This window comes from Gopherus flavomarginatus, chromosome 23 (genome assembly GCF_025201925.1).
Source record: "Gopherus flavomarginatus isolate rGopFla2 chromosome 23, rGopFla2.mat.asm, whole genome shotgun sequence".
Classification (NCBI taxonomy): Eukaryota; Metazoa; Chordata; order Testudines; family Testudinidae; genus Gopherus; species Gopherus flavomarginatus.
Genome location: NC_066639.1, coordinates 14,180,429 through 14,206,323, shown reverse-complemented (window position 1 = coordinate 14,206,323; position 25,895 = coordinate 14,180,429). Strand labels below are relative to the sequence as shown.

The 25,895-nt window shown below is 47.0% G+C and overlaps 2 protein-coding genes across 2 annotated transcripts; both read left to right on the top strand.

Annotated features, from left to right (window-relative positions):
* The first annotated feature begins 264 nt into the window (after positions 1 to 264).
* On the top strand, positions 265 to 14,215 carry LOC127039424 (zinc finger protein 419-like). Its single transcript, XM_050933169.1, has 4 exons — positions 265 to 1,960; positions 2,670 to 2,796; positions 8,871 to 8,984; positions 10,593 to 14,215. Exons 1-4 carry the CDS (start codon positions 1,937 to 1,939, stop codon positions 11,342 to 11,344), a joined length of 1,017 nt encoding a protein of 338 aa, XP_050789126.1. The 5' UTR covers positions 265 to 1,936; the 3' UTR covers positions 11,345 to 14,215.
* Positions 10,619 to 11,344, top strand: LOC127039740 (zinc finger protein 3-like). The gene is made up of 2 exons (XM_050933599.1): positions 10,619 to 11,067; positions 11,152 to 11,344. Exons 1-2 carry the CDS (start codon positions 10,619 to 10,621, stop codon positions 11,342 to 11,344), a joined length of 642 nt encoding a protein of 213 aa, XP_050789556.1.
* Positions 14,216 to 25,895: the final 11,680 nt, after the last annotated feature.

Sequence of the window (25,895 nt, the reverse complement as noted above, 5' to 3'; positions counted from 1 at the left end):
GGCCTCTCAGGAAGACAGTCTTTCAGTTTGCTTTGTTTCTTCTGACTTGGGGTTGAGAAAGTGAGATGACGCAATGATGGCAGGTTGGGGTGCACTGCGAGATGACTTGTCCCCCCAAGTCTCTTTTTAAGAACCTCCAAAAGTATTGAAAAGGAGAGACATAATTTATTTTGTTTCCTAACTAAATCTATTTCCATGACAGATTTGGCATAGGCAGCCTTGTTCCCACGTTTTCTTGTTTACATCACATACCCATAGTATATCAGTAGCCCCCTTTTGTCTGGACTAATTTAATTGTCTCCATCTGGTCTTCTTGCACCCATGCACAGCATTCATTCTTGAAAAGAACGTGACCCACTTTTGTTCTAGGTTATTGTAACCTCTTAAGAACTTTCATATACTTCTTACAGTGAAGATTACAAATTTTAGGCCCAATTATTGCAACAGAATGCTTATTTGAAGTCAGTTTTTTCTGACACCTCCTCTTACACTAACTGCAAAAGTAAGAATAAAACATGTATCAGTGCCGAGCCTGTATATAAATTGTATATGTGTTTTTCAAGCAGTTGTTGGAGAATACTTGACCATAACAGATAAGGAGGTACCGGAAGTGGGGAATGAGATTTTCTTTGCTTTAGAGTGTAATAAAACTTCCAAGATATTACAGCACCCCCCGCCAATGCCCCCATTGCCTTTCCTGAGCCTACAGGCGGTAGAAACACCAGAGTAGATCATTATTTTGTGTAACCATTAATTTATGAATGGGAAGAGAACATGGTATAAGTATGAATGAGCGGCTATGGTATATATGGACCGACCCTGTGAACTATTGATTCTGATAAAACCCACATTTTGAAATCTTTTCCCTTCCTTCACAGTCCCAGCTGTGGAAATAGGGACCTTGGAGCTGTGCATAGTAACCTTTTCACTGCTGTGTTTGTATAGCAGGAACCCCCTTTGGTGATTAGCAGAGCTGGGGATTCCAAATGGCATTTGCTGCGGTTAGCAATTGCAAGAGTGGGAGGGAACACAGACGTAGGTGTGGGCCAAGTCTCTCAGCTGGAGGGAGAGGAGAGGGAGAAGGAGATAGAGAAACTGAAGGAGAAGTAAGTGGGGAGAGTGGTGACAAGGTCCCAAACTGGTCCAGTTATGGACTCATAGAGTTTCAGGCCAGATGAGTCCACTGGATCATCTGGGCTGACTTCCTGTGTCACAGGGCATCAACCCCACCCACTACCCGCCCACTAAACCCAACAGCCAGAATGAGCTCAAAGTATCACAGCCCACAGCAGACTAGACTGCTTGTGCGCCAGAGGCCGAGAATGGGGGGTGGGGAGTGAGATGCTTGAAGCCCCTGACAGGGAAATGATTATCCCCACCCACTGTCCCATCTCCAGCCGTGGCTGTCCCTGATGCTTCAGAGGAAGGAGATAAAAACAAAAAACCTCCCAGAATACATTGGGGAGGTGGAGGGGACAGGGATGGGGATGACATCCCTTCCTGACCCCTGCCATTGGCCAGCTGGAAGCCTGAGTTTTAGGACCATGAGATGCAGACCAGAATCACTGCAGACCAGAATAAAACTGGAGAGAGGAATGCAGCCCAAAAGAATTCTGGGCAGCAGGTCAACCAAGGGGGCTGATGCAATTTCGTAGAATCATAGAACTGGAGGGGACCTCAAGAGGTCATCTAGTCCAGGTCCCTGCACTCATGGCAGGATTAAGTGTTATCTAGACCATCCCTGACAGGTGTTTGTCTAACCTGTTCTTAAGAAAAATCTGTCGGTAGGGAAAGAGCCAGGGGCAACTGTGATGTGAAATGCATTAAAGCCCCTTCTGAAATCTCCCCAGTCCCCCTTCTCACCCTGACAGGCTGCAGAGTAACACCTGCCTTAGGCTCCCGATGCTCCCATCCTCCCCGGGGACGAGGAAGGATAATGGCTTCAGTGGAGTCAGTCCAGGTAAGTTTCCTGAGGGAGTTGCTGGTGGGTTCGTGCTGCAGAGAGGCAGGCAGAAAATACAGAGGAGGTGGGGATTGCTTAGGAGTTTGGTCAAGAGGTGGGAGGGGGCAGGAAATCCACAGGGTGGAGAAAGGGATGAGAACAGGATGTGGTGAACCTGCTGGGACTCGTTCAACCTGGGAGCCTGGATTCTAGGAACAGACCTATGGGAGGTTGGGGTTCAGATCTCCATATTACTGGAACAGGAAACAAACCCCTTGGCCTGAGCTGGGAAAATTTACCAGATTAACCAGATTACTAGTGCTGAGCCTCAACCTACTAACCAAAGGCTTCTGAGCGACATGAAGGGGACACCCACCAGAGAGGTTTAGGGGAGATGCTCCAGCCCCTGACATCCAGCCGTTGGGAATGGGGAGGGGGTTGGGATTCCTACCAAGAGGTCTGGAGCCTGCTAGGGGCCCCATCTCCTGTATCAGGCTCTGGCTAGTAGGTGTGTGATGAATGTGAAGACCCAGCCCTTGCTGTCTACTGGGAAGTTCTCTCTTTCTCACCTCACTCTGAGGCTTGCTGGCTGCTCTGAGCAGGGTGGAGGAGGGACCTGCTGATTGTGAGCCCCCCAGAGCTTCGATCTGCTAGGTCCCCCCCCCCGTGAATAGTGGGGTTGTGAGTGGGGCAGCAGGTACTGAGTGTGGGACTCTCACTCTTTCAGGGGCTGGTGCCCTTCGAGGAGGTGGCTGTGTATTTCACCAGGGAAGAGTGGGCTCTGCTGGACCCGACCCAGAGAGCCCTCTACAGGGATGTCATGCAGGAGAATTATGAGAATGTGACCTCACTGGGTAAGGGTTCCCGTCCCCTCGGTTCTTGGAAGGGGAAATGCGGAGTTAAGGTTCACGCCACCCCCGCAAAGCACCCTCCTCTCTTTTTCAGCATCACCCCAACGTGCCAGTGACACACATGCTACCAGAGACCCTCCCCTGCTACAGAATGCTAACCCCTTCTCTTTGCTAAGGCAAAACTTGAGGTTAGGTCCAGCATAACAAACAGAAGCTCCAACCCCTGGCTGACACTCAAACAATGAGCCTACTTCACGCACACCAGCTCAGACTAGCCAAGCGAGATCACCCCTTTACCAGCATTAGCACCAATGTGCTGTGAAAGTGGGAGGGCTTCTCCTGCCCATATAGCTACTGCCACTCGTTGAGGGTGGTTTAATTATACACGAGAGATCTTACAGGGGCGCAGCTGCCTGTAGATGTGGCCTTAGTTTGGCTGATTTCAGTCCTCAGGGTGCAGCTCTGCACCGGGATGCTTGTGCAATAAAACAAAACTAAATCTGTTAAAGAACAGTTATTTAGGTAACACCAAAGAGAGGGAATTGGGATAGAAATAGTTACTAACAAATCCAAGTTGAAATGCGCTTCTGAGACTAAAACCTAACTTAACTAGCTAGGCTTGGGGGGAAGGATAGCACTGGCCTGCTAAACCCAGGTTGTGAGTTCAGTCCTTGAGGGGGGCCATTTAGGGATCTGTGGGGCAAAAATCTGTCTGGAGATTGGTCCTGCTTTGAGCAGGGGGTTGGACTAGGTGACCTCCTGAGGTCCCTTCCAACCCTGATATTCTATGAAACATGCAGTGTTTGTAGACCATGATTATTAACTAACTAGGTTTTTTTGTTCAAAGTCGTTACAGCGTGGACAGCCAGTGCTTAGCGCGGAGCACTTGGTTCCTGTGTCTCCTGCTCAATTGTCTTTTTACCCATGTTAACTCCCCCCGAAATGTCTCTGTTTCAACAGCCAGTATTGCTTCCTCCTGTTCTTCCCTTTCTGTGCGCTTCCCATCTCCCTAGTCGTTTGCATGTACATGGCTTTTCCATTGTTTTGATTCCACCCTGGTTAATTTACGTCATTGTTGGGGCAGGCTTTTCCTTCGCCCTCCCCTGCTTCTTGGCACGCAGACAGAAAGCAGAAGATCAGCAGTCCGAAATGCAGGCAATGCGATGTTTATGGTCATTAATCAAGCCTATCCATAGCCCTACATGCCGGCACTGCCTTTTTCCCAGTGTCCCAGTTTCCTCTTCCTTAGAAGGCATAATTATACCTGCAGTGCACGCCCTCGGTGGTCCCACTGCTTACAATTTATGGTCATGTTCTGTTTTGGAGGGTCATGAGTCTGAGGGCTTTGGTATCACCTCTTCTGTATTCCATGGGAAAGGTAAGGAGTGAGGTTGTGCTTTGGTCAGAGACAGACATTTCTTTGGCTTTCAGTGTTTTTTATACCTTCCACCCTGAATCTCCCCTCGCTCCTCACGACTGGTTGCTTGCCCTTATCTTGGGAGAGGAGTTGAGGCAGGACTGTCCTTGGAGTGTACGCTTGTATATTACACTCCCACTCGGCCCAGCAACACTCTTTTAATTCTATCTCTTTTCACCCCATCTGCTTGTGGGCAGAGGTAACACCTGGTGTCTTTGGTCTTTGTTCACACATCAGTAAGAATACAAGAATATCAAAAAGTCAGATGAGCCAGACAAGACCCAAACTTCTATCTCAAGCAAATATATAGGTCTGAATATTACATTATCATCACTGACACACCTAACGATCATCACTGAATTTGTTCTGCTGGTTGGGTCATTAGCTTCCCTGGCTCAGGCCAGGTGATGGCGGGGAGTGTGCTGGGAATGCTGTTGCAGACGGGTAGCCAGCTGCCTCCGCTCCTGTCCAAGAGACAACTTGTTTCTCCATTTGTCTGGTCACAAACTCGAAAGCATCACAGAGGTGAGTATCCGTAATTCCTCATGTGGTGTTCAGACGGACATTTCACAATGATCATAATGACCAGCATATTGCAGGCTTTCAGATAAGACCTTGCTCGATTGAACACTTTTATAGTACAGTAATATTGCATACAAAAAGATGCTACCCTTGCTTTGGGGTTCAGACCCCCCTGTTTTCCCCCTGGGGTTGTCACAGTGTCACGGTGAGTGATGGGCTAGCATTTCTGTCCCCTTCCTCATCTATTTGAATTCCTGTCCTCTGAGGTCAGGTCTTGCTCCTTTCTGTCTCCTGGAGTGGAATTATTCTTCTCCTAAACGAGGCCCTGGGCTGCAATACCCTCTGTGGTTACCCAGCAGGTCAGGCTGAGTGCGGACACCTTTAATACTTCCCTTCAGGAGTCTGAGATTAGTGACAAAAAAGTCTCCTTCAAACCAAAGGAGTGTTTCTTCTGCAGTGAGGGAAAAAAAGATTTGAAAATGGTCTTCATGCCTGCCTGGCTGACCATCCCTGATGGACATCTAGGCAGGTCTAACTTCTTCAGACATCCCATCAGTGTAATTTTTTTCTCTCTTTCCCACAAACAGTTATCTGAACTGGCTATCCCACCTGTGACGGGATCCCCGGGGTGCAGTGTGGGACAGCTGTGCCCCCTTAACTCTCCAACCTGGGCTGTCTCTCGCAATGCTTTGCTAGTGACAAGCAGCAAACCCCTCCAGGCCCTGTTATCACTCAGCACGACAGCATGTGGAGCCCTAAACCCAGCTAGATTGCATGAATGCTCCCAGAGCCACTCATGAATCACACAGAGAAAGGCACCAGAGCCAAATCCTCCCAGCACTGTACCTCAGGAATATACCGTCCTGTACTGCTTAAGACGAGCAGTGCAAATTTATTAATTAATTCACCACTTTCTAACTGTCAGGGTGGTTAAGCACTGGAATAAGAGGTTGTGGAATCTCCATCACTGGAGATTTTTCAGAGCAGGTTAGACACACACCTGTCAGGGATGGTCTAGATCAGAGGTTCTCAAACTTTTGTACGAGTGATCCCTTTCGCAAAGCAAGCCTCTGAGTGCAACCCTCTTCCTCCGGCTTATAAATTAAAAACACTGTTTTATATATTTAACACCATTATACATGCTGGAGGCAAAGAGGGGTTTGGGGCAGAGGCTGCCAGCTCATGACCCTCCATGTAATAACTTTGCAAACCCCTGAGGGGTGCCAACCCTCAGTTTGAGAACCTCTGGTCTAGATAATACTTAGTTCTGCCATGAGTGCAGGGGACTGGACTAGATGCTCTCGAGGGCCCTTCCAGTCCTATGTTTTTGTGCGCTTTCCTGACATCTGATAACCCTGATATCCTGCATTCAGTGACATCCCTGCTCCCTCCTATTCTAAACCCCACCAGCCCATGTGTGACACCTTCTCAGGTGTCATTGTCTTCTCCTCCTGCCACGGTGAGAGAGATGTGCTGGAGTTAATCTGTGTATCCACTCCCAGTCTTCAGCCCTCACAAAGAAACTTCTCAGGAGTCTGCCACCTCTCACTTTGCCTTGCAGGTTGACCCTTGGCATACACCTTTCCTCCAACTCCCCTGAAGCACCCCCTGTAGTGTCCAGCCCCGTCACTGGACACTCACAGAAATTACCAGGTCTGGTGCCCCCAAAGGGGCAGCGTACCTGCAGCTTGGAAGGTTACAACTCTGGAGCGGGTCCTTTCTAACAACGCAGCAGTGTAATCTCTTCATGGGGAAAACAGATATAAGTTTATTGACAAAAAACAGACTCGAAGATTCAAATGGGCAGGTTCAAATGTGCAGTGAGCAAGGGTAATAAGAACTGAATTAGTTACAAATCAAATAAAAGTATGCAGTAAAACCTCAGAGTTATGAACACTAGAATTACGAACTGACCGGTCAAGCACACACCTCGTTTGGAACTGGATGTACGCAATCAAGCAGCAGCAGAGACAAAAAACAAAACGAAACGCAAATACGCTACTGTGCTGTGTTAAACGTAAACTTACTGAAAAAATAAAAGGAAGTTTTAAAAAAAGATCTGATAAGGTAAGGAAACTGTTTCTGTGCTTGTTTCATTTCAATTAAGATGGTTAAAAGCAGCATTTTCTTCTGCACAGTAAAGTCTCAAAGCTGTATTCAGTCAGTGTTCAGTTGTAAACTTTTGAAAGGACAACCAGAATGTTTTGTCAGAGTTAGTTACGAACAAACTCCATTCCTGAGGGGTTTGAAGTTTGGAGGTTCTCCTGTATTGTGTTTTCTAGAGACCAAGACTCAAACTTATCAAGATACAGGCCTTGTCCACTGCTTTATCTTGGCCTCAAAGCCTTTCTGCAGAGCTTGCTGGTTTCCGGTCAAACCAGGATCCAGAACATTCACTTCCGCTAAGGGTGTTCTTCGGTGAAATGGATAACAAAGGGCTTTCTTATTCCTGCCTTTTATAGTCCAGTAGACCTCCGAAATGTATACTTTTGAAGAGGACTATCCCACGTCCCTTCTTCTCCGGTGTGCTGGTGCCATGCTGCCTTCGCGTCCCCATGTTAACTTGTTTCTCCTCTTTACTTAACTTGCACATGTAGGTCCCGTTGTATTTAGCTTGCAATGCTGAATTTAAGCCACGTCTACACATACAAGCTTCCTGGGGCACAGCTGTACTTAGAGTGACCAGATGTCCCAATTTTTTTAGGGACAGTCCCAATTTTTGTGTCTTTTTCTTATATAGACTTCTATTACCCCCCACCTCCGTCCCGATTTTTCACATTTTCTGTCTGGTCACCCTAGCTGTACTGCCGCGAGAATGCATGTGTAGCTGCATTATGCCAACGGGAGAGAGCTTTCCCATCAATTTAATAAAACCAGTTCAACAAGTGGCAGTGGCTGTCGGCAGGAGAATGTCTCTTGCCAGCAAAGCTTATCTTGCTCAGAATGTGTGGTTTTTTTTCACAGTCCTGAGCGACCAAAGTTTTGCGACATAAGTGCTAGAATAGACATGGCCTTATGTTGGACAGAGAGACCTTCCCTCCTGTCTGGAAGAAACCTGTCTCTCCCTTTGTTTGGTTAGACGTTAAAGCAGAGGTCCCCAAATTGTGGGGCTCAGAGGAACATTTGGGGGTGGGAGGTGGTGGCCCAGGCCAGCCCCATGGGGGGCAGGGAGTGAGTGCCATCCGGCCCCACCCCTGGCCCTGCACCTGGGCAGCTGTCCATGGCTCCATTCCTGGCCTGGAGCCAGGGCTGGGAGTAGGGGAGGAGCAGAGTCACACCCAGCCATGAACCTGGCTGCCAGCCCCCACCATGGCTGTGCTTGGCCCCAGACACATCCCCAGCCTTGGTCCCCCGTCCACATCTCCACCCACCCACTCCCAGCCCGGGGTGTGGGGGCAGACGGGAAAGCGGGGGGATGGCTGCATTGAAGCATAATATCACCAGGTTTACATTATTCCTCATATAGCATCAGTGCACACATTTTACGATTATCTGAATCATAGGACTGGAAGGGACCTCGAGAGGTCATCTAGACCAGCCTCCTGCCCATTGCTTCTTGTCCTATCCTCAATGGTTAAGAACAAATTTTCTTCCTCCTCCTTGTAACAACTTTTTATATACTTGAAAACTGTTATCATGTCCCCTCTTGATCTTCTCTTTTCCAGACTAAACAAACCTAATATTTTCAATCTTCCCTCATCAGTCATGTTTTCTAGACCTTTCATCGTTTTTGTTGCTCTTTGCCCGCATTCATTTGATGTCTTACAAGAAACTTTTTGAATACATTTAATTAATCCAGAGTAGGTTTGTCAGACCAACTGGGCCTCCGTGTCACAGCTTGCTCGCCCAGCCCATCTTCCCTATGACTCTCTCTGGATCTCTGTCAGTGAGCACCCCTCTGAGTCTCCCCTTTCCGGGACATGGAGTTACCTTCTCTGTGTTTTGGGGATCCTTTCATGGTGTGTGGCTGGCTGTGTGTTCCCAGCAGAGATGGGGATAGTTAAACCCCTCCTAAGCACAGTGTCCCACATCTTTGAGCTTTTGAGGAGCTGCATTACACTGGGCTGCTAAAATAAAACATTTTTTTTCTGAATGAATGAAATCTCCTGATCTCGCTTCTTTTCCTTCCCCTGAGCAGGGTTTCCTGTGTTCAGATCCGATGTGATCTCCCAGGTGAAACAAACGGAAGAGCCGGGGGCCCCAGTTCTCCAGGGCTTAGAGGAAAGAGAGATTCTGATGGCCACCTGTTCAGGTGAGGAATAATTAAATCCACTCAAAAGCTGTCAGCGCCTGTAGGAAAGAGCTGGGGTTCCCTACAGAGGCCTTGTGAGTGCTCGAGTTCAGGATTATCCCCAGCAGATGTCAGATCCTCAGGGCAGCTATTGCTCATGGCTTCCTACCCATCCTGACTCTCACCTGGCAATAGCTCCCTCCCTTGTCTCCCCTCCCCTGAATGTTTGGATGGGATGGAGGCAGACTTCAGCCCCTTCTCTTTCTCCTAGGGGGAAGAGTTTGGGGAAATTCAGTTCCTGATTTATTTTTTTTCTGTCTCTCCATCTTACTTTGCTTAGCTCTCCCCTTTTCCATTACTTTTTCTGTGCGCTGGTCTACACAACAGAGTTAGGTTGCCTCATGTCAACCTAACTCTGAATGTGTCTACGCTAAAATGCATCTCTCACCCCACTGCGCCGACTTAAATGACTTAAATAATCCCAACTATACATATAAAATGATTAACTGTTACCACTCAAGAGAGATCTTGGAGTCACTGGATAGTTCTCTGAAAACATCCAGCCAATGTGCAGCGGCATCAAAAAAGTGAACAGAATGTTCGGCATCATTAAGAAAGGGATAGATAATAAGCCAGAAAATATCCTATTGCCTCTATATAAATCCATGGTATGACCACATTTTGAATATTGTATGCAGATGGTAGTCACTCCATCTCAAAAAAGATCTGTTGGAATTGGAAAAAGGTACAGAAAAGGGCAACAAAAATGATAAGGGGTATGGAACGGCTTCAATGTGAGCAGAGATTGAAAAGACTGGAACTTTTCAGCTTGGAAAAGAGACAACTAAGGGAGGATATGAGAGAAGCCTATAAAATCATGACTGGTGTGGAGAAAGTAGATAAGAAATGTTGTTTACTCCTTCTCATAACACAAGAACTAGGGGGTCACCAAATGAAATTAATGGGCAGCAGGTATAAAACAAATTAAAGAAAGTATTTCTTCACACAACGCACAGTCAACCTGGAGAACCCTTTGCCAGAGCATGTTGGGGAGGCCAAGACTATTACAGGGCTCAAAAAAGAACTAGATAAACTTATGGAGGATAGGTCCATCAATGGCTATTAGTCAAGGTGGGCAGGGAAGGTGTCTCTAACCTCTATTTGCCAAAAGCTGGGAACAGGCAACAAGGGATGGGTCATTTGATGATCACCTGTTCAGTTCATTCATTCTGGGGCACCTGGCATTGGCCACTGTCATAAGACAGGACACTGGGCTAGATGGACCTTTGGTCTGACCCAGTGTGGCCGTTCTTAAGTTCTAATAATAATTCCCCTTTCACGAGAGGCGTGGTGCTTAAGTCTATGTAATTATGTCGATGCAGTGCCAGTGTAGAGACTGCACTGCTTACATCAACCGTTGCTGCCTATCAGAAGCAGTTCCACAATGCCCCACGCTGGCTGTTAAGTCGGTGCACGCGCTCCTGGTGAGGACGTGCACTGCCGACGCAAGGAGCGTTGTGTGGACATGCAAAAGAAATTTAATTGCTGCGGTGGGTGTACGTCAACAGAACTTAGGTTAACTTAATTTTGTAGCGTAGATTTGTCTTGAGGTTTCTTTCTCTATCCCAGCAGGTGATGGGATGCTAAGTGAGAATATGGAGCAGAATTCTCAGCAGGAAGATGCTCAGCAAGTGGAATCACATGGGGGGTTACTGCAAGGATCCCAAGGGAATGTATCCAGGCATCATGTGCAGGGAAAAGCCTGTGAGAGTCGGCATAGGCCAGAGAGACAGCAGGAAAGCCAACCAGGGGAGGAAGTGGGTAAATCCCCTAATTGTCAGGAAACTCAGAACAACTTCAAGGAAACCACAGCCCAGCAGAGAATCCCAACGGGAGAGAGACCCTATAAATGCGCTGAGTGCGGGAAGACCTTCAGTTTGAGTTCAAACCTTATTAAACATCAGAGGATCCATACAGGAGAGCGCCCCTATGAATGCGGCGAGTGCGGGAAAACCTTCACTCACAGCTCACACCTAACTAGACATCAGAGAATGCACACTGGAGAAAGACCCTATGAATGCTGTGAATGCGGGAAAACCTTCCGGTACCGCTCAGACCTTATCACGCATCAGAGAATCCACACGGGGGAGAGGCCCTATGAGTGCTGTGAGTGTGGGAAAAATTTCAGTCAGAGCTCGAACCTTATTAAACACCAGAGGATCCACACCGGAGAGAGACCCTATGAGTGCTGTGAGTGCAGGAAGACCTTCACGCGGAGATCAAACCTCAATGCACATCAGAGAATCCACAAAGATGCAAGACCCTATGAATGTTTTATATGGGAAAACCTCCACACTGAACTCACACCTTATTACACATGAGAGAAACCCTTAAAAACCTTTTCAAAGCCTGATAAAAGTTGTTGGGTTTTTTTGGTTGGTTTTTGCATTAATGCTTTTGTTAATTCCCACCTAATGATCTTTAAGGATTTTGGCAGAATTATCTTTACTGTGGTCTCTCACCTCCCCAGGTGAGTTGTCCACTTTTGTGTTTTGCTGCTCGCCCTTCCTTTGGGTGAACACTGTGGTCCTCTCTTATCAGCTCCTATGAGTCATGGGAGAGCGTATCTCTCCTGCCAAAAATGTCCATCAGCCAAGGTGAGGGAGATAAGGATGACCTTGATTAGCTACACTGAAGCACAATCTATGTGGGCCTTATCGCCACTAGGTTTTTCCCATGCAGTTAGCTAGCTCCTCTTAGCTATCCCAATGGAAAAAGACAGCTACTCTTGCAGGAGTTGGTGTGGTTAGCAAGCCTATTTCCTCGTGAGCTGACCTCATCTTTTGTGGCTTTTCATAGTCTAAAAAAGCCCAGAACATCGCATTTACATTGTTCCTCCCATCACAAAGCAGTTGTGAGAGTCATCAAGTTCCGCTTTGAGGATAAATTGCCTCATTCCCTTTTGTTCTCACATTGCCCTAGGATGTGCTTAAGACCAGTTTATATATATTTTCTTTTACCATTTTTCTCATGTATTTCAATATAATAAAAAGCAGGAGCATAGGTGGGGGAAAAAAGTGTCTTTTCTGCCACTGTGACACCCGAAGAAGATGGGGAGAGTTAGAGGGATCCCCTCCTTCCCCATCAGCCCAGCAGCATTACTCTCCACAGGGCTAAGACAGAAGGTCTCGTCTTCACATTCTACCCCTCCACATCCCAGAGAGTCATGTGATGCGGCGGCCTCAGTTTTCTGTGCTTCAGAATGGTGCTTTGATTTCTTTGATCCTAAATCAGACTCATTAGGGCTGGAGATGAGTCTCATAGGACTGGAAGGGGAATTCGATGGATCCCAAACACTGTGATCATACTGAGTTTCAGTCCCCGTTTTAGTCTATTGGCAAAGGCACTTTTGGTCATTTTCCTACTGAGTTGGGATTGTTCACAGATGGGAAAGTTGGCTGGTTTTGCACTCCTACCCCCCTCTTTCTGATGATGCTAAAGCTTTTGTAAATAACACAACTCATTAATGAGACAGTGGTGAATGAAGGAGGTTTGAATGACTCTGTGAATATGATGGGAGAATCACTGGTATTGCCTCTGAGTTATCAGATGTAACCTGCTGTGGAATTTCACGTTACATGACCCTGAATGTGTCTCATGACCTCTCTGTGAGGTGGGTTTTTTCTCTCATGCCTGGGGTCCTTTTGGTCACACAACTGGATATTAGTTTAGTTTGACAGGACATAGCTCAGATTTATTGGGGACTTTGAAAGAAATGACAATTTGCTAAAATAGCCATTTCTTAGTATATTTTTGCTTTCCTCCCACCTCTCCATTATGACACAGAGGAAATTCAAGTGCCGTTCAATCAACAGGAGAGAATACTCCGAGCTATTTGGCATGCTAACAAAGCAATAGGAGTGTTTTTAAGTCTCCAGTCTGAAATGGTGAGCAACAGCAGACCCCAAACCGTGCAGCTGACTGAAGTGACAGTCTGCGATCACCGTGCCATTCAGTTCTTTAGGTCAATATTATCTCGGATGATCCAGGGAGACAATTTCATAGTATGTGACTTTCAACTGGGCAAAAATGCCCATTTTTTTCCCCCCAAAGCATATTTGACCCAGGCCTGACAGGAGGTTACTCCTGAAGATATCTTCTGTGTTTTGGGAAGTACTGTCCCTAACTATGCAGATGTGGAGAAATAGACGTGGTGTTTTTGTTCAACTCGCCCCTTGTATGTGCTGTAAATGTGTATAAAATGAATTAAGTGTCGAATGTGATGTAGCTGCAGGAAAAGCGACTGTTTTCAAAAAGAAACCCCACCTCTACTATCTTACAGAAATTCAGATCCAGGTTTGTATCCAGTCCCTAATTTAGACCTGTGCCACCAGATTAAAGAAAGAAATTGAGCATGCTGGGGAGAAGTCATTCCTCACTAACACTCTTGAGATTTGGGATGTAAATTCATCTTGACCGAGACCAAGGATTTGGCAAGAGCTCAGGTAGAAATAGCAGGCAGCCAGTTGTTGGCTTGCACCACAAAGTAAGCAAGCTATGGGGAACAGTGCACAAGCGAAATTGTTTTGGAACACCATTTCCTAGTTCAGTGTCACTGATTAGTCCCAAAGGATGCTGGGGTTAGATCGTCAACAATTGTCCTTTTCCATTTGGATCCAACATTTCATGAGGTAACAAGAGAAACAGCTGATGTCTTCAGAGGACATTCTTTCCCCCAGGAGCCAAAGGATTCTTTCCTTTTGTGCAAGTGATGGCTACAGCGAGGGAATGAATGTGTCCGATTCCGAGTTGACTTCAGGATACACAAAATGTCTTATAATTTTGTTCTTGTGTCTCAAGCATTGGTATCACTTCTCTTCCACTTTCTGCTACTTTGAAAGATTAGAAAGTGTGGAAATAGCATACAGGGGTTGTTTGTTCGTGATGCAAATCTTGCTACATAGTGCGAGGCTCTTTTCTCCAAAACTTATGACAGAAGACTCAAAGTTAAATGAACTTGTAGATGTGGAAGAACCTATGTTGGAGTAAACAACAACGTGACACAAAAGTTCACTTGGTGGAAGTGGGAATTAAAAGAAAACTGATGTATAAGATTTGTAAGCAGCGAAAATGAAATTAAACACAAAGATGGTGGTTAAAGAGTAAGAGACTAATTATGTGATCACTGGAAAACCTGAGAGTTGTGTATATGTATATTTTGTTTTGTTAGTAATAAAGGAAATGATGGATAATTGTGAAAAATTTATTGTGATGTAATTTACCCCCTTCAGGCTACAGAGTTCTGAAGTAAAAACTCACTCCAAGTATTGGGGTGGTGGAATATGTAAGAAAAATACCGTATATGAGAATACAGACCCAGGGCTGGTCTACACTACAGGGGAAAATCGATCTTAGATACGCAACTTCAGCTACGTGAATAACATAGCTGAAGTCGAAGTATCTAAGATCGAATTACTCACCGTCCTCACGGTGCGGGATCAATGTCCGCGGCTCCTCCTGTTGATTCCGCAACTCTGTTCGGGTTGGTGGAGTTACGGAATTGATATAAGTGCGTTCGGGGATCAATATATTGCGTCTAGATGAGAAGCGATATATCGATCCCTGAGCAATCGATTTTAACCTGCCGATACGGCTGGTAGTGAAGACGTACCCCCAGTATGGATGTCAATTATTCCTATTTTGAATGGAATTTATTTTGATACACATCAAAGCGAATTTCTCTTAACTTGTCTTTAAGTAGTTTTTTCTCTTATGTAACCTTTTACCCAGTTAGACTGTAAGAGTCACCGAGTACCCCCTTCTCTTATTTGCAAAGGATGTGACATCTGTCATGAGATGTCCACATTTATTTGTAAGAGTAGTGATGCAGTGGGTAGTTTTTCTGCTAAAACCTTTGCAACTAGTTATTTTAATGGGTGATGAGCCCCCTTTTCCTTCTGAGGCCAGCTCTTTGAATATTAATCCTGAGACCAGACTATGGAAACATCCTCAAACCTTGTTTTTCTTTCACATTTGATACCTTTGGGGTTCACACATTCCCACAAAATTTGGTTTGTAACAATAGATATTACGAGAAAACTGCTTGTTTAAGGGAGACTTTTCCTCGTTGACGTTAGCCCAAAGTCTGTCTCATGCCAACTGGGTCAGGCCATGTTGTCTGTAGCCAAGGCATATTTCACCCCTGATTTTCAGCCAGCTCCTTGGATTCGAATTTTAGCATTTATAAGAGTTGATTATCTGCTGTATTAATCTGATGATTTGGCTCAATTGATGACTTGAGTCCAATGCCGTAGCATTAGCTCTTTAATTTTTGTGATTCGATCTTAATTATATTGTTTAATACAGTTTAGTATTTTTATAGTAATATATAATAGCATTAGTGCCAAGTGTTCTCGGTTTTATGTGTTGTTCATCTGCCCTATATATTCCTCCTTGAGTGTCGGCTTTGGTTAATAGTCATCAATTCCCTCCTTTGAATTTGCATAGGGCTATGATCATGACAGGCCAGGGGCCAGCTTATGGCAAGTCCCCCATGTCTGAACTGGACACTAAGAGATACTGGAATCTGTCTTGTGAGATACTTTTGATAAAATAGGTATTAGAATGCTTAGAAAGTATGTAATGTTTAGACTCTGTTGAATGCCATGCATTAATCTTAGTTCTATCTGTGTTCCATGTTGTAATATGTTGAGTGTGTGTCGTGTGATCCTCTGTGGCTGCACAAATCACCATACAGGAGAGGGATATTAATTAGTGTGAAGGGCTGCTGTTCTACAGAAATTGTTCCCCCTTCCCCAGCCCCCCTGTGGGGGGGTAAGGTGTTTCTAGACATAAGTAAGAGATCCCCAGTTGTTTAGTCTGGGTTAGTCCTAAAGGAGAAATATGGCAGAAACGGAAGACTGTGTAACTCATTCGTGCATCTGTGTTTGCTTGCTTTAACCTTGTAAGTAACTCTCTGACTTCTTTTTCCTAGTTAATAAATCTTCATATAGTTTACTATAGGACTGGCTACAAGAGTTGACTTTGGTATAAGACCTAAAGTGTAATTGACCTGAGATAAGAGACTGGTCCTTTAGGATCAGGGCTAATCTGAATATTGCTGCAAAGAGTCCCGTGGCACCTTATAGACTAACAGACGTATTGGAGCATGAGCTTTCGTGGGTGAATAATCCAAATGACTGACGTTGGCTATTTGGTCTCTTGCGTATATTTCATGACGAACCAAAGGATGGTCAAGCAGCAGCTATGCAATTTATCAACATGACATGGGAAGCTCTATCCAGATATCCTAAACATATATACAGAGGCAGAGAGATTGAGAAGTCTCCATTCCCTTAAAAATAATCAAAGCCCTCTAGTGATGGCAGCTAATGAAACCACCTCCCACCAATACAGAACTGTTCTGCACCCCAAAACCTGATCTTCCTGCAGTTTGAAAGAGAGGAAAGTGGAAATATCGGAAGGAATTTATGTCAATAGTTAATAGGTAAAGTGATCAACTTGGAATGGCGTTCATAGCAGTATTCAAGCATTAGAGAGGGATAAAATTGGCCAGAATTTTCTATCATTATTGGAATTTGCCGAAAGATTGAAATCTAAGGCGATTTTGTTGATGCCGGATAGTCAGAGAAATTGCAGGAGATATTAAATCAGTAATAGATAATGACAGAGAACAATGGGGTGAATTTTTAGGGTATTTTACATCAGTCTGTGAGAATGGGGAAGGAAAGGAGGAGTGAGGAAGCCCCAAGTTTACTTTGCAGCAGGGTGGCAGTAGCAGCAAGGTTGGGGAGGTGACTGGCAACTGCTGGGAGCTGCATTGGGTAGCAGTCTAAATTGGCTAACCTGGGGCAGGGCAGTCTCCGTAGGGGTCACTGGCTCCTCCTGCACCCCTGCCATGCCCTGTAGCTGGCAGAGAACAGCCAACCCATCCCCACCCCAGAGGCAGCCATGTCTCAGGGCTCCCCCAAACAGCCCCTGCTAACTCCCGATCCCAGTTAAGGAATGACTCGGGGCAACAATTTCCCACTTAAACAAGGACAAAGCACTGCACATCAAATGGTGGGGGGAACCCCCCGCCCCAAATCTGCGGAGCCCTGAAATTGACATTTGCGACCTGGCGAGGAAATGGAGCACAATCTGAAAAGGAGAACAGAGAAAAGGTGGATGGCTTGAGCACAAAGGGGAGAAATCGACGGATTATAGTACCCATATCTTATTTTTTCCTCTCTTCCCTCCCTGACACCTCCACCATCAGACACACAAAGGGGAAACACCCCCCCACACACACACACTGGGGCCTGATCTCTTTCCCCACCTGAATCCCCCAGTCCCCTTTGCACGGGGCAAGGGGCTTTAAGGAAGGGCTCCCCACAGCACAAACCCCACTGGGGAAGCAGCAGCAGCTGCTCAGCTCCCAGCTCACAACGGAGGCAGCAGCGTCGGTGCTCTTCCAGCCCTCTACAGAGACATCATGCAGGAGAACTATGAGCATGTGACCTCACTGGGTAAGGATTCCTGTCCCCTCGGCTCTTAGAAGGGTACCTGATGACAGAACAAGGAGTAATGGTCTCAAGTTGCAGTGGGGGAGGTTTAGGTTGGAAATTAGGAAAAACTTTTTCACTAGGAGGGTGGTGAAGCACTGGATGGGTTCCCTAGGGAGGTGGTGGAATCTTCGTCCTTAGAGGTTTTTAAGGCCCGGCTTGACAAAGCCCTGGCTGGGATGATTTAGTTGGGGATTGGTCTTGCTTTGAGCAGGGGGTTGGACTAGATACCTCCTGAGGTCCCTTCCAACCCTGATATTCTATGATTCTATCCTGTCTTCCGACAGTGGACAATGGCAGGTGCCCCAGAGGGAATGAACAGACAGGTTATCATCAAGTGATTCATCCCTTGTCTCTCATTCCCAGCTGCTGGCAAACAAAGGCTAGGGACACCATCCCTGCCCATCCTGGCTAATAGCAATTGATGGACCTATCAGTCATTGGTATTCCTCTCCCCTGCTGCTTTCAGAAGGACCCGTCTGTCATTAGTTTCTCTACTGTAGGAGGCAGGGGCTGCAACATTTATCTGGGAGCAGAGGTGGGAAACTCACACAGTCTTGCAGCCTGTTAAAATCATACAATTGTTGGACTGGAGGGGACCTCGAGAAGGCATCTAGTCCAGTCCTCTGCATTCATGGCAGGATTGAGTATTCACTAGACCATCCCTGACAGGTGTTGGTCTAACCTGCTCTCAAGTGATAGAGATTCCACAACCTCCCTGGGCAATTTCATGGTCGTATGAAGGGAAAATATTGCTTCTTGGATATGCCCAGGGGTGGTGTATAATTTTACCAGATTACTGAGTGGGGTTCAAACTGGTTCTGTGTTGCATTGCAATACAGAACCCCTAAATATTGCACCTGGCAGAAGGGTTACACATAGAGAATGCAGCACTGTTGCAGTTTTCATAGCTACGATGCTACAGGGTTCAAAAAAGAATTAGACAAATACGCGGAGGATAGGTCCATGCATGTGTATTAGCCAGGATTAGCCCGGGAGTGGTGAGCAGTGGGCAGGTGGGCGCCGGGGTCTGGGGGAGGAGGCAAAGAGGTATGTGGGTGTGGTGAGGGGCTGATTGGCAGGTGGGAGGATCTTTGGGAGGGGGCAAAGGGCACATGGGAGTGGTGAGTGGCTGGCTGGTAGGCGGGCGCAGTGGGGCCATGAGGAGGGGGCGAAAGAGGCGCGTGGGAATGGGGAGTGGCTGGCGGGCAGGTGGGTGGAGGGCCCTGGGGGAGGGACGAAGACGTGTGTGGTAGTGGGGACAGCTGAGCTATCCAAGGGATGCTGCACGTCTCTCAGCCCAGGTATGTTTTTGAACACAGGTCACTTAGTAGCATTGTTTTATTGTCCCTAAACAAATGATTTCCCCATTAACCCTGTGCTTGTTGCCAAACTGACAGAGCCATTCTCAGGCCAAGCTGACTGTGCGTGTGGATTTTAGCTGCAGTTTGGAAATGTGGATGTTAATTAGGAATCTCTGCCCAGTCTAAGGGTACGTCTTCACTACCAGCCGTATCGGCGGGTAGCAATCGATTTCTCGGGGATCGATATATCGCGTCTCATCTAGATGCGATATATCAATCCCCGAACGAGCTCCTGTTGACTCCGGAACTCCACCAATGCGAACGGCGGTAGCGGAGTCGACAGGGGGAGCCGCGGACGTCGATCCCGCGCCGTGAGGACGGTAGGTAACTCGTTCTAAGATACTTCGACTTCAGCTACGCTAGTCACGTAGCTGAAGTTGCGTAACTTAGATCCGTTTCCCCCCCTAGTGTAGACCAGCCCTTAAGGCTGGTGGTGTCCCTGCTGTGCTTTGGAACAGTGACTTTGGAAAAGGGAAGGGAAGGAAAACTGGCTCATCGACTCTTAGGAGTTTTTCGTCACAATGGGATGTAGAAAGAAAGCAACTCAAGATACAGTGTTACTGAGATTTGAACCTAGATCACAGGATTCAAAGTCCAAAGTGCTGCCCATTACCCCACAGAACCACGTATAAGGGGAAAAATGTATCAGACTTGTAATCTGAAGGTCTGTACCTCTGAGCGAGCAGGTTTTCTTCTGCTCATGAAATGAACTAAAAAGATGTTTTGTCAAAATACGTTTTGGCCACAGCAATGACTAAAAAGTGCCCCTCCCTTCACCAGTCTGCAGCTTTCTCTAGCAAATGTATTCAGAGAGATTTTTTAAATGAAGGGAAAGTCGTGGTTAACAGCTAGCACATTATGATTAAAGAAAATCAAATGAGCTAGAGCTATACACTTCAGTATTTGGTATCAGAGGGGTAGCCGTGTTAGTCTGGATCTGTAAAAGTTGCAAAGAATCCTGTGGCACCTTATAGACTAACAGATGTTTTGGAGCATGAGCTTTCATGGGTGAATACCCACTTCATCAGATGCATGTAGTGGAAATTTCCAGGGGCAGGTATATTCAGTATTTGGGTTACCGACACCAGTTGCTTTGTTATACTCTCTGTTTCCATGAGAGACCGTAGTGGCCTTGAGTTGAGTAGCTGTCTGAAGATAAAACCAAGGAAAAGCTACAATTTTAGCAATGTATGTCCCATTAGGGGGAGTCTGATGGGGGCCTTAAACCCCCAACTTTGGCATGATTAACCCCCCCTACACAATTTATCTAACCACAGAGATTCAATAGCAATCTGACTGGGTATTAATTATGTTGTGACCACTCTCTACATTAATGATTCCACCAACTGGAAATTTCCGGCCACTGCATTTAAACTTGCAGCCCTTTCATTACACACAGAGTATGCAGGATTCTCTTGTCTCCTTGGCAGCCCTGGCTCCCCTGATGCTGTAAAAAGCAAACTTTCAACATAGCCTTTCTCCCACAACCAGTGGCCCCGGGGGTGACTCTTAACGTGTGCATGTCATTGCCAAAGATGGCTTCAGTGAGTGGAAAGCAGTTACAGTGTGTCTGTAATGCTAGCAAAGGACTGTTGCGCCCTGCCTGTTAATTCATTTCCAATGGGCCATTGCAGAGATGTAGAAATATTCTCATATTGTAAATATCTTGGGGGGCGGATCAGGGCTTGCTGGCGTTGACAATGGGTTTAAATTCCAGCAAAGGTGGTTTAGGTTGGACATTAGGGAAAACTCCCTAACTGTCAGGGTGGCTAAGCCCTAGAATAAATTGCCTAGCGATGTTCTGGACTCTCCATCATTGGGGATTTTTAATAGGTTGGCCAAACATTTAAGAGATTTTTAACAGGTTGGCAAACACCTGTCAGGGATAGTCCTTAGTCCTGCCATGATTCCAGGGGATTGGACTAGATGATCTCTTGATATCCCTTCCTGTTCTATGATTCTATGATGTTATGAAGCTGAGATCTTATCTAGACAGTGAAGTCTAAGGTGCCCGTACCACTATCGGCTACTGGGACATCTGTTTTCAGACACCCAGGATATTAATCTCCTCATGACTGTTTTGGGAAGGGAATTCTATTAATTTTCTTTTCCAATGATTTATCCCCTAAAGAGTCCTATAAAGTCTTCAGTCAAGTAATATTGAAAATGCTCAGTAATGTGGGGGGGTGGGACATGGGGAGGGGTATGTCTCCAAAGTCAGTTTCATGCACTGAAAAGCAGATTTGTGCTAGTGCAAAATCTTGACAGCAGCTCATGTCTGTGTTTACTAAAAATCTAAAAGGCACCAAAGTTTTTAAAGGGAGCTGAGGAGGGAGTGGGGGGAGGAACAGGACACACCCAGGCCTAAATGCCCCATGGCAGCAGCAAGCAGGGCCTTTTCAGTGCAAATAAATGCCCAATGGACAGAGAAATGGAGCCATATGGGTGCCTGAAATGGATGAGCTGAGGTCAGTGCTGGAGCAGAAATGGGCTGAACTCACTTAAACCCAAGTAGGCACTTACTGGTCAATTTTGCATAATAAATCTCACAGAGCAAGAAGCACAGACTGTCAGTGAGGGTGAATGACTGTAGTGTCGATAACTGAAATGACCTTTTCTCCCCATCCGTCACTGTCTATTTCCTTCCTGTTTCCCCCTTCCCCCCAAAAAAATCTAACTCCCCTTCCAGCCCATCTATCTATATCTCAGTAAGGGAGAGGGGACAGACAGTCTCCATGAACTCCAGGGCTGGACTTTGCTAGTGATGTGAAAGGCGCTCCAGCACTAGGGTGCTGGCTGTCAGTTTTAAAATAGAGGGATGCCTAGATGGGGGGCCGGGGGTGGAGGAGAGAGCAAGAAGAAGTAACTGATGAGGAGGGTCTGGGGTTAAGAAGCCCTGGAAATAGGGACTGAAGCTCCATTCTGTATCCATAGGAAGTTCAGAGTGGCTAAAGAGATAACAGTGGGGGGATTCAAACCCATGCCTCCAAAGAGACTGGAGCCTTAATCCACTGCCTTAGACCACTCAGCCACACTACCAGCTTGGAAATGAAACAGCTGCCTGCTCCTCTCCCTGTGAGGGCTTGACTTCACTACTAAATTAGGTCAAGAGTGTAAACTGGCACCCCCCACCCCAGCAGCTCAGGGGAGTTTCTTGTAACAGAAAGAATGTCTTTTTTACAAAGATGCAGCAGAGATTCTGATGATTCCAGGAGCCTGGGGAAATGGACCTGGGGAGACAGGTCAGGTTGCTAGGAAGATAACAGGATGCTGACCCTCTCAGGAAAGGGATAGCTAAGAAGACAGAAACTATCTGATTGCCTCTATATCAATCCATGGTAGGCTGGAAGGTGTTTGCAGCTGTCCCTCCATCTGTCTGGGAAGTAGGCCATGCCCCCTTGCTACAAGTCCCCTGGAAGGGCACAGTTCAGGGGGGAATTAGCACTGGTGTTACGTTGCCCTCTGTGATTTTATGAAAATATGCTAATAAATGTGAATATAATGTAACTGGAACATGCTTCATGCAAAAGGTCTCTTGTAAGGTATCATTACAAAGCTTATAATCTACTGAGTGTGGTCACCCTATTTATATAAATGTACCACTCTTGTATCTGAAACTGAACTATGAAATATAACTCTGTAGTTATGCAAAGTGTGGACTATTAATGGTGGTTTGGAATCTTGGGTGAAGTATTAGAGGGGTAGCCATGTTAGTCTGGATCTGTAAAAGCAGGAAAGAATCCTGTGGCACCTTATAGACTAACAGACGTTTTGGAGCATGAGCTTTCGTGGGTGAATACCCACTTCGTCAGATGCACGTCATGTTAGTCTATAAGGTGCCACAGGATTCTTTGCTGGAATCTTGATGGCTCCCATCAACGGGGACAATTAAAGTGGCTGGCTCTGTTTGCTTGCAGGCCTTCCCGAGAGTCAGGGTAGGAGGAATGAAGGCTTGGCGTCTTACAATGACATGTGATTATGTCACCTGAACTGGAATCCATCTTTAACCTGGTGATTTTCTATTTAGAAGGAGGAGTGAGAACCCAGAGAAGGACAAAGGATTCCTACCTTATGCAAAAGATATATAAGGGAGTAGAACAGAACAAAGGGGACTGGAGTAATGAGAAATCCCCTAGCTACCACCCGAGCTGGAACAAAGACTGGAGCAGGGGAAAGGATTGTGCCCAGACTAGGAAGGCGTCCAGTCTGTGATAGAAGCTTGTTGAAACATCTCGGGGGGCGAGATTTTATTTGTATTCAGTTTTCTTACTGTATTAGGTTTAGACTTGCGTGTTTTGTTTTATTTTACTTGGTAATTCACTTTGTTCTGTCTGTTATTACTTGGAACCACTTAAATCCTACTTTTTGTAGTTAATAAAATCACTTTTTACTTATTAATTAACCCAGAATATGTATTAATACCTGGGGCAGGGAGAACAGTGTAAAGCGGATTTATTTGGGGTTTGGACCCCATTGGGAGCTGGGCATTGGTGTGTTAGAGACAGGAACACTTCTTACGCTGTTTTCAGTTAAGCCTGCAGCCTTTAGGGGATGTGGTTCAGACCTGGGTCTGGGTTTGCAACAGGCTGGCGTGTCTGGCTCAAACCAGGCAGGGCACTGAAGTCCCAAGCTGGCAGGGAAGACAGGCTCAGAGGTAGTCAAAGCACATCAGGTGGCAGTTCCCAAGGGAGTTTCTGTGATCTAACCCATCACAGCTGGGGTCTCTGCCACTCTGTGGGGTAGCACAGTACTGAGGGTAAGGGGCCCCGGCTCTCTGACAGGGTGGGGCACCAAACACTTAAAGGGCTTTGGCCTACAATCAGGGTAGAGCAGCAGTGTCCAGAAGCCCCGGCCCTCAGGCGGGGCAGGGCAGCAAGCAGTTAGGAGGTTCTGGTCTGCATTCAGGACAGTGAGTAATGAGTCTATATGCCCAGACACTCCAACAGGGCAGAGCAGCAAACAGATGGGGGACCTGGCTCTGGCAAATTGCCGACAAACACAGCTCTCTTGGCCTAGGCTGGGGAGTTTGTCACCCCAGGGGTGGGATGGCAGGGGATGCAGGGCCACCCAACTGCACCACATCCCAGCCCAGGGCCTTAACAGTAGTGAGGAAATCCGGCTGCAACATGCCGGCCACCCATCGGTCACCAACTCAGCTGAGCTTTATTTAGCTCCCCTGGGCTACTTCCTACTCTCCCGTTTGAGGGGAGTGGGTTACCTAGGTCCCAGAGTCGTTGTTTGTCTTGCCGGTGTAAACAGTTAAGGGCGGCCCCAGCAACTCCTTGGTGTGACCCAGGGCCGGCTCCAGCTTTTTTGCCACCCCAAGTGGTGGCAAAGAAAAGAAAAGAAAAACCCGATTAAGCGGCTGCCGAAGTGCCACCGAAGAGGAAGCAAAGGACTGATGGACCCGCCGCCGAATTGCCGCTGCAGTCCCGGACGTGCCATCCCAACAGCGGATGGAGGGATACCCCTTTCTATTGGCCGTCCCAGGCATCTGCTTCCTTCTCTGGTGCCTGGAGCCGGCCCTGGTGTGACTGGCAGTTCTGGCAGTCCCTCCTGGTCTCGGGCGCTGTCGGGTCCAGCTCCACCCACAGATGGGAGATGTCCTTCCCCTCCGATGGCTCATCTTCAGCTGAACTGGATGGAGGTCTTGGGATGTTTGAGCTGCAGTAGGAATCACACAGGGGACGCACAGGGGTGCACAGGACAGGATGCAGCTGGATGGGGAGTGAGTCTGGGGTCCCAGTTCACAGTAATGTCATGAGCTCCCCAAGTCCCACTGACAGCTGAGTTCTTCCTGCCCATTGAAGCCAGGAGAGACAATGGGTGTTGTGTGAGTTTGTATCCAAATAACTGACAGAGCCAAGCCAGGGGCAAAGAAATGTTTGCTTCAGTCACCAGGTCTCTGTTTCTATTGCTCACTTCTTTGTCGCAGGGAGTGGGGTCTAGTGGCCTAGAGCAGGGGAGCTGGGATTCAGGACCTCTGGGTTTTATTCCTGGCGGTGGGAGAAAAGTGGGGTCTAGTTTCATTGGGGGAGCTGGGAGTTAAAGAGAAAACACTTCCCTTTTCAGCATCAATGCACATTGATGATGCACATGGCTTCTCATGTCTTAGGTTCTGGCTCCATCATGTGGCCAATTTCTTTTCACTTCTTATCTCTCCCACCCGTCTTCCTTCACTGCTTCCAGTAAAGCTCAGTTCTATCCCACACCCCCAAGAACTGCTGGGTGCAAGTCCTGGGGCTGATTTGCAGTAAATGTAGGGGTGATTCTGCCTGCCTAGACTTTTCACTAGAAAAATTCAGACACACGCCATGTCTGGTGAAGGAAGTACAGACGTGCTATTTGATTGTTTTCCTCATTTTAAATGTACTTGATCATTTCAATGGCAAAAATATTTGTATGAGACTATGAAAAAAGGAAGAAACTGTGAAAATACCCATGGGAGAGAGGGGGTTTCTGAGAGCCGGGGTAGAGATGGAGATTTTTCATGAAAGGGGGAGAGGACAAAGTAGGGCCTTTAGCTGGAGCAAAGGGGAAGGTTTTCTGTACAGTTTCATTTTAACCTTCTCCCCTCATCCTGTAGTCCCTACTGCCCCCCCCAACATGTGACCTAGAGCCTACCCCCTGGCAAAGCCACCTGTGACAGCCCCACTGGTCTGGCTCTCCTCCCCACTGCAAAACTGCAGAGCCATCAGCACTCCCTCTCCTAGCTGGATCTCCTGGGAACCAGAGCTCTCTGCAGAACTGGCTTGGTTGCTCTCCTGGGTGTCTGGTCAAGGACGGCTACTGGCTTCTCCTGAGAATGCAGCTGAGAAATGACTCTCCCTTCCCTAGACTGTCTCCTGTAGGCTCTGAGAGGCAGGATGGAGCCTGTATGATAAAGTCCATGCAACGTTCCCTTTTCATCCCAGCCCTGGGATGTCGCCAATAGCTGCTGTCCCTGGCAGCAGCCAAGGATGTTTCCCACCATCCAGGAGACCCCAGCCTGGGACTAAAGTCAG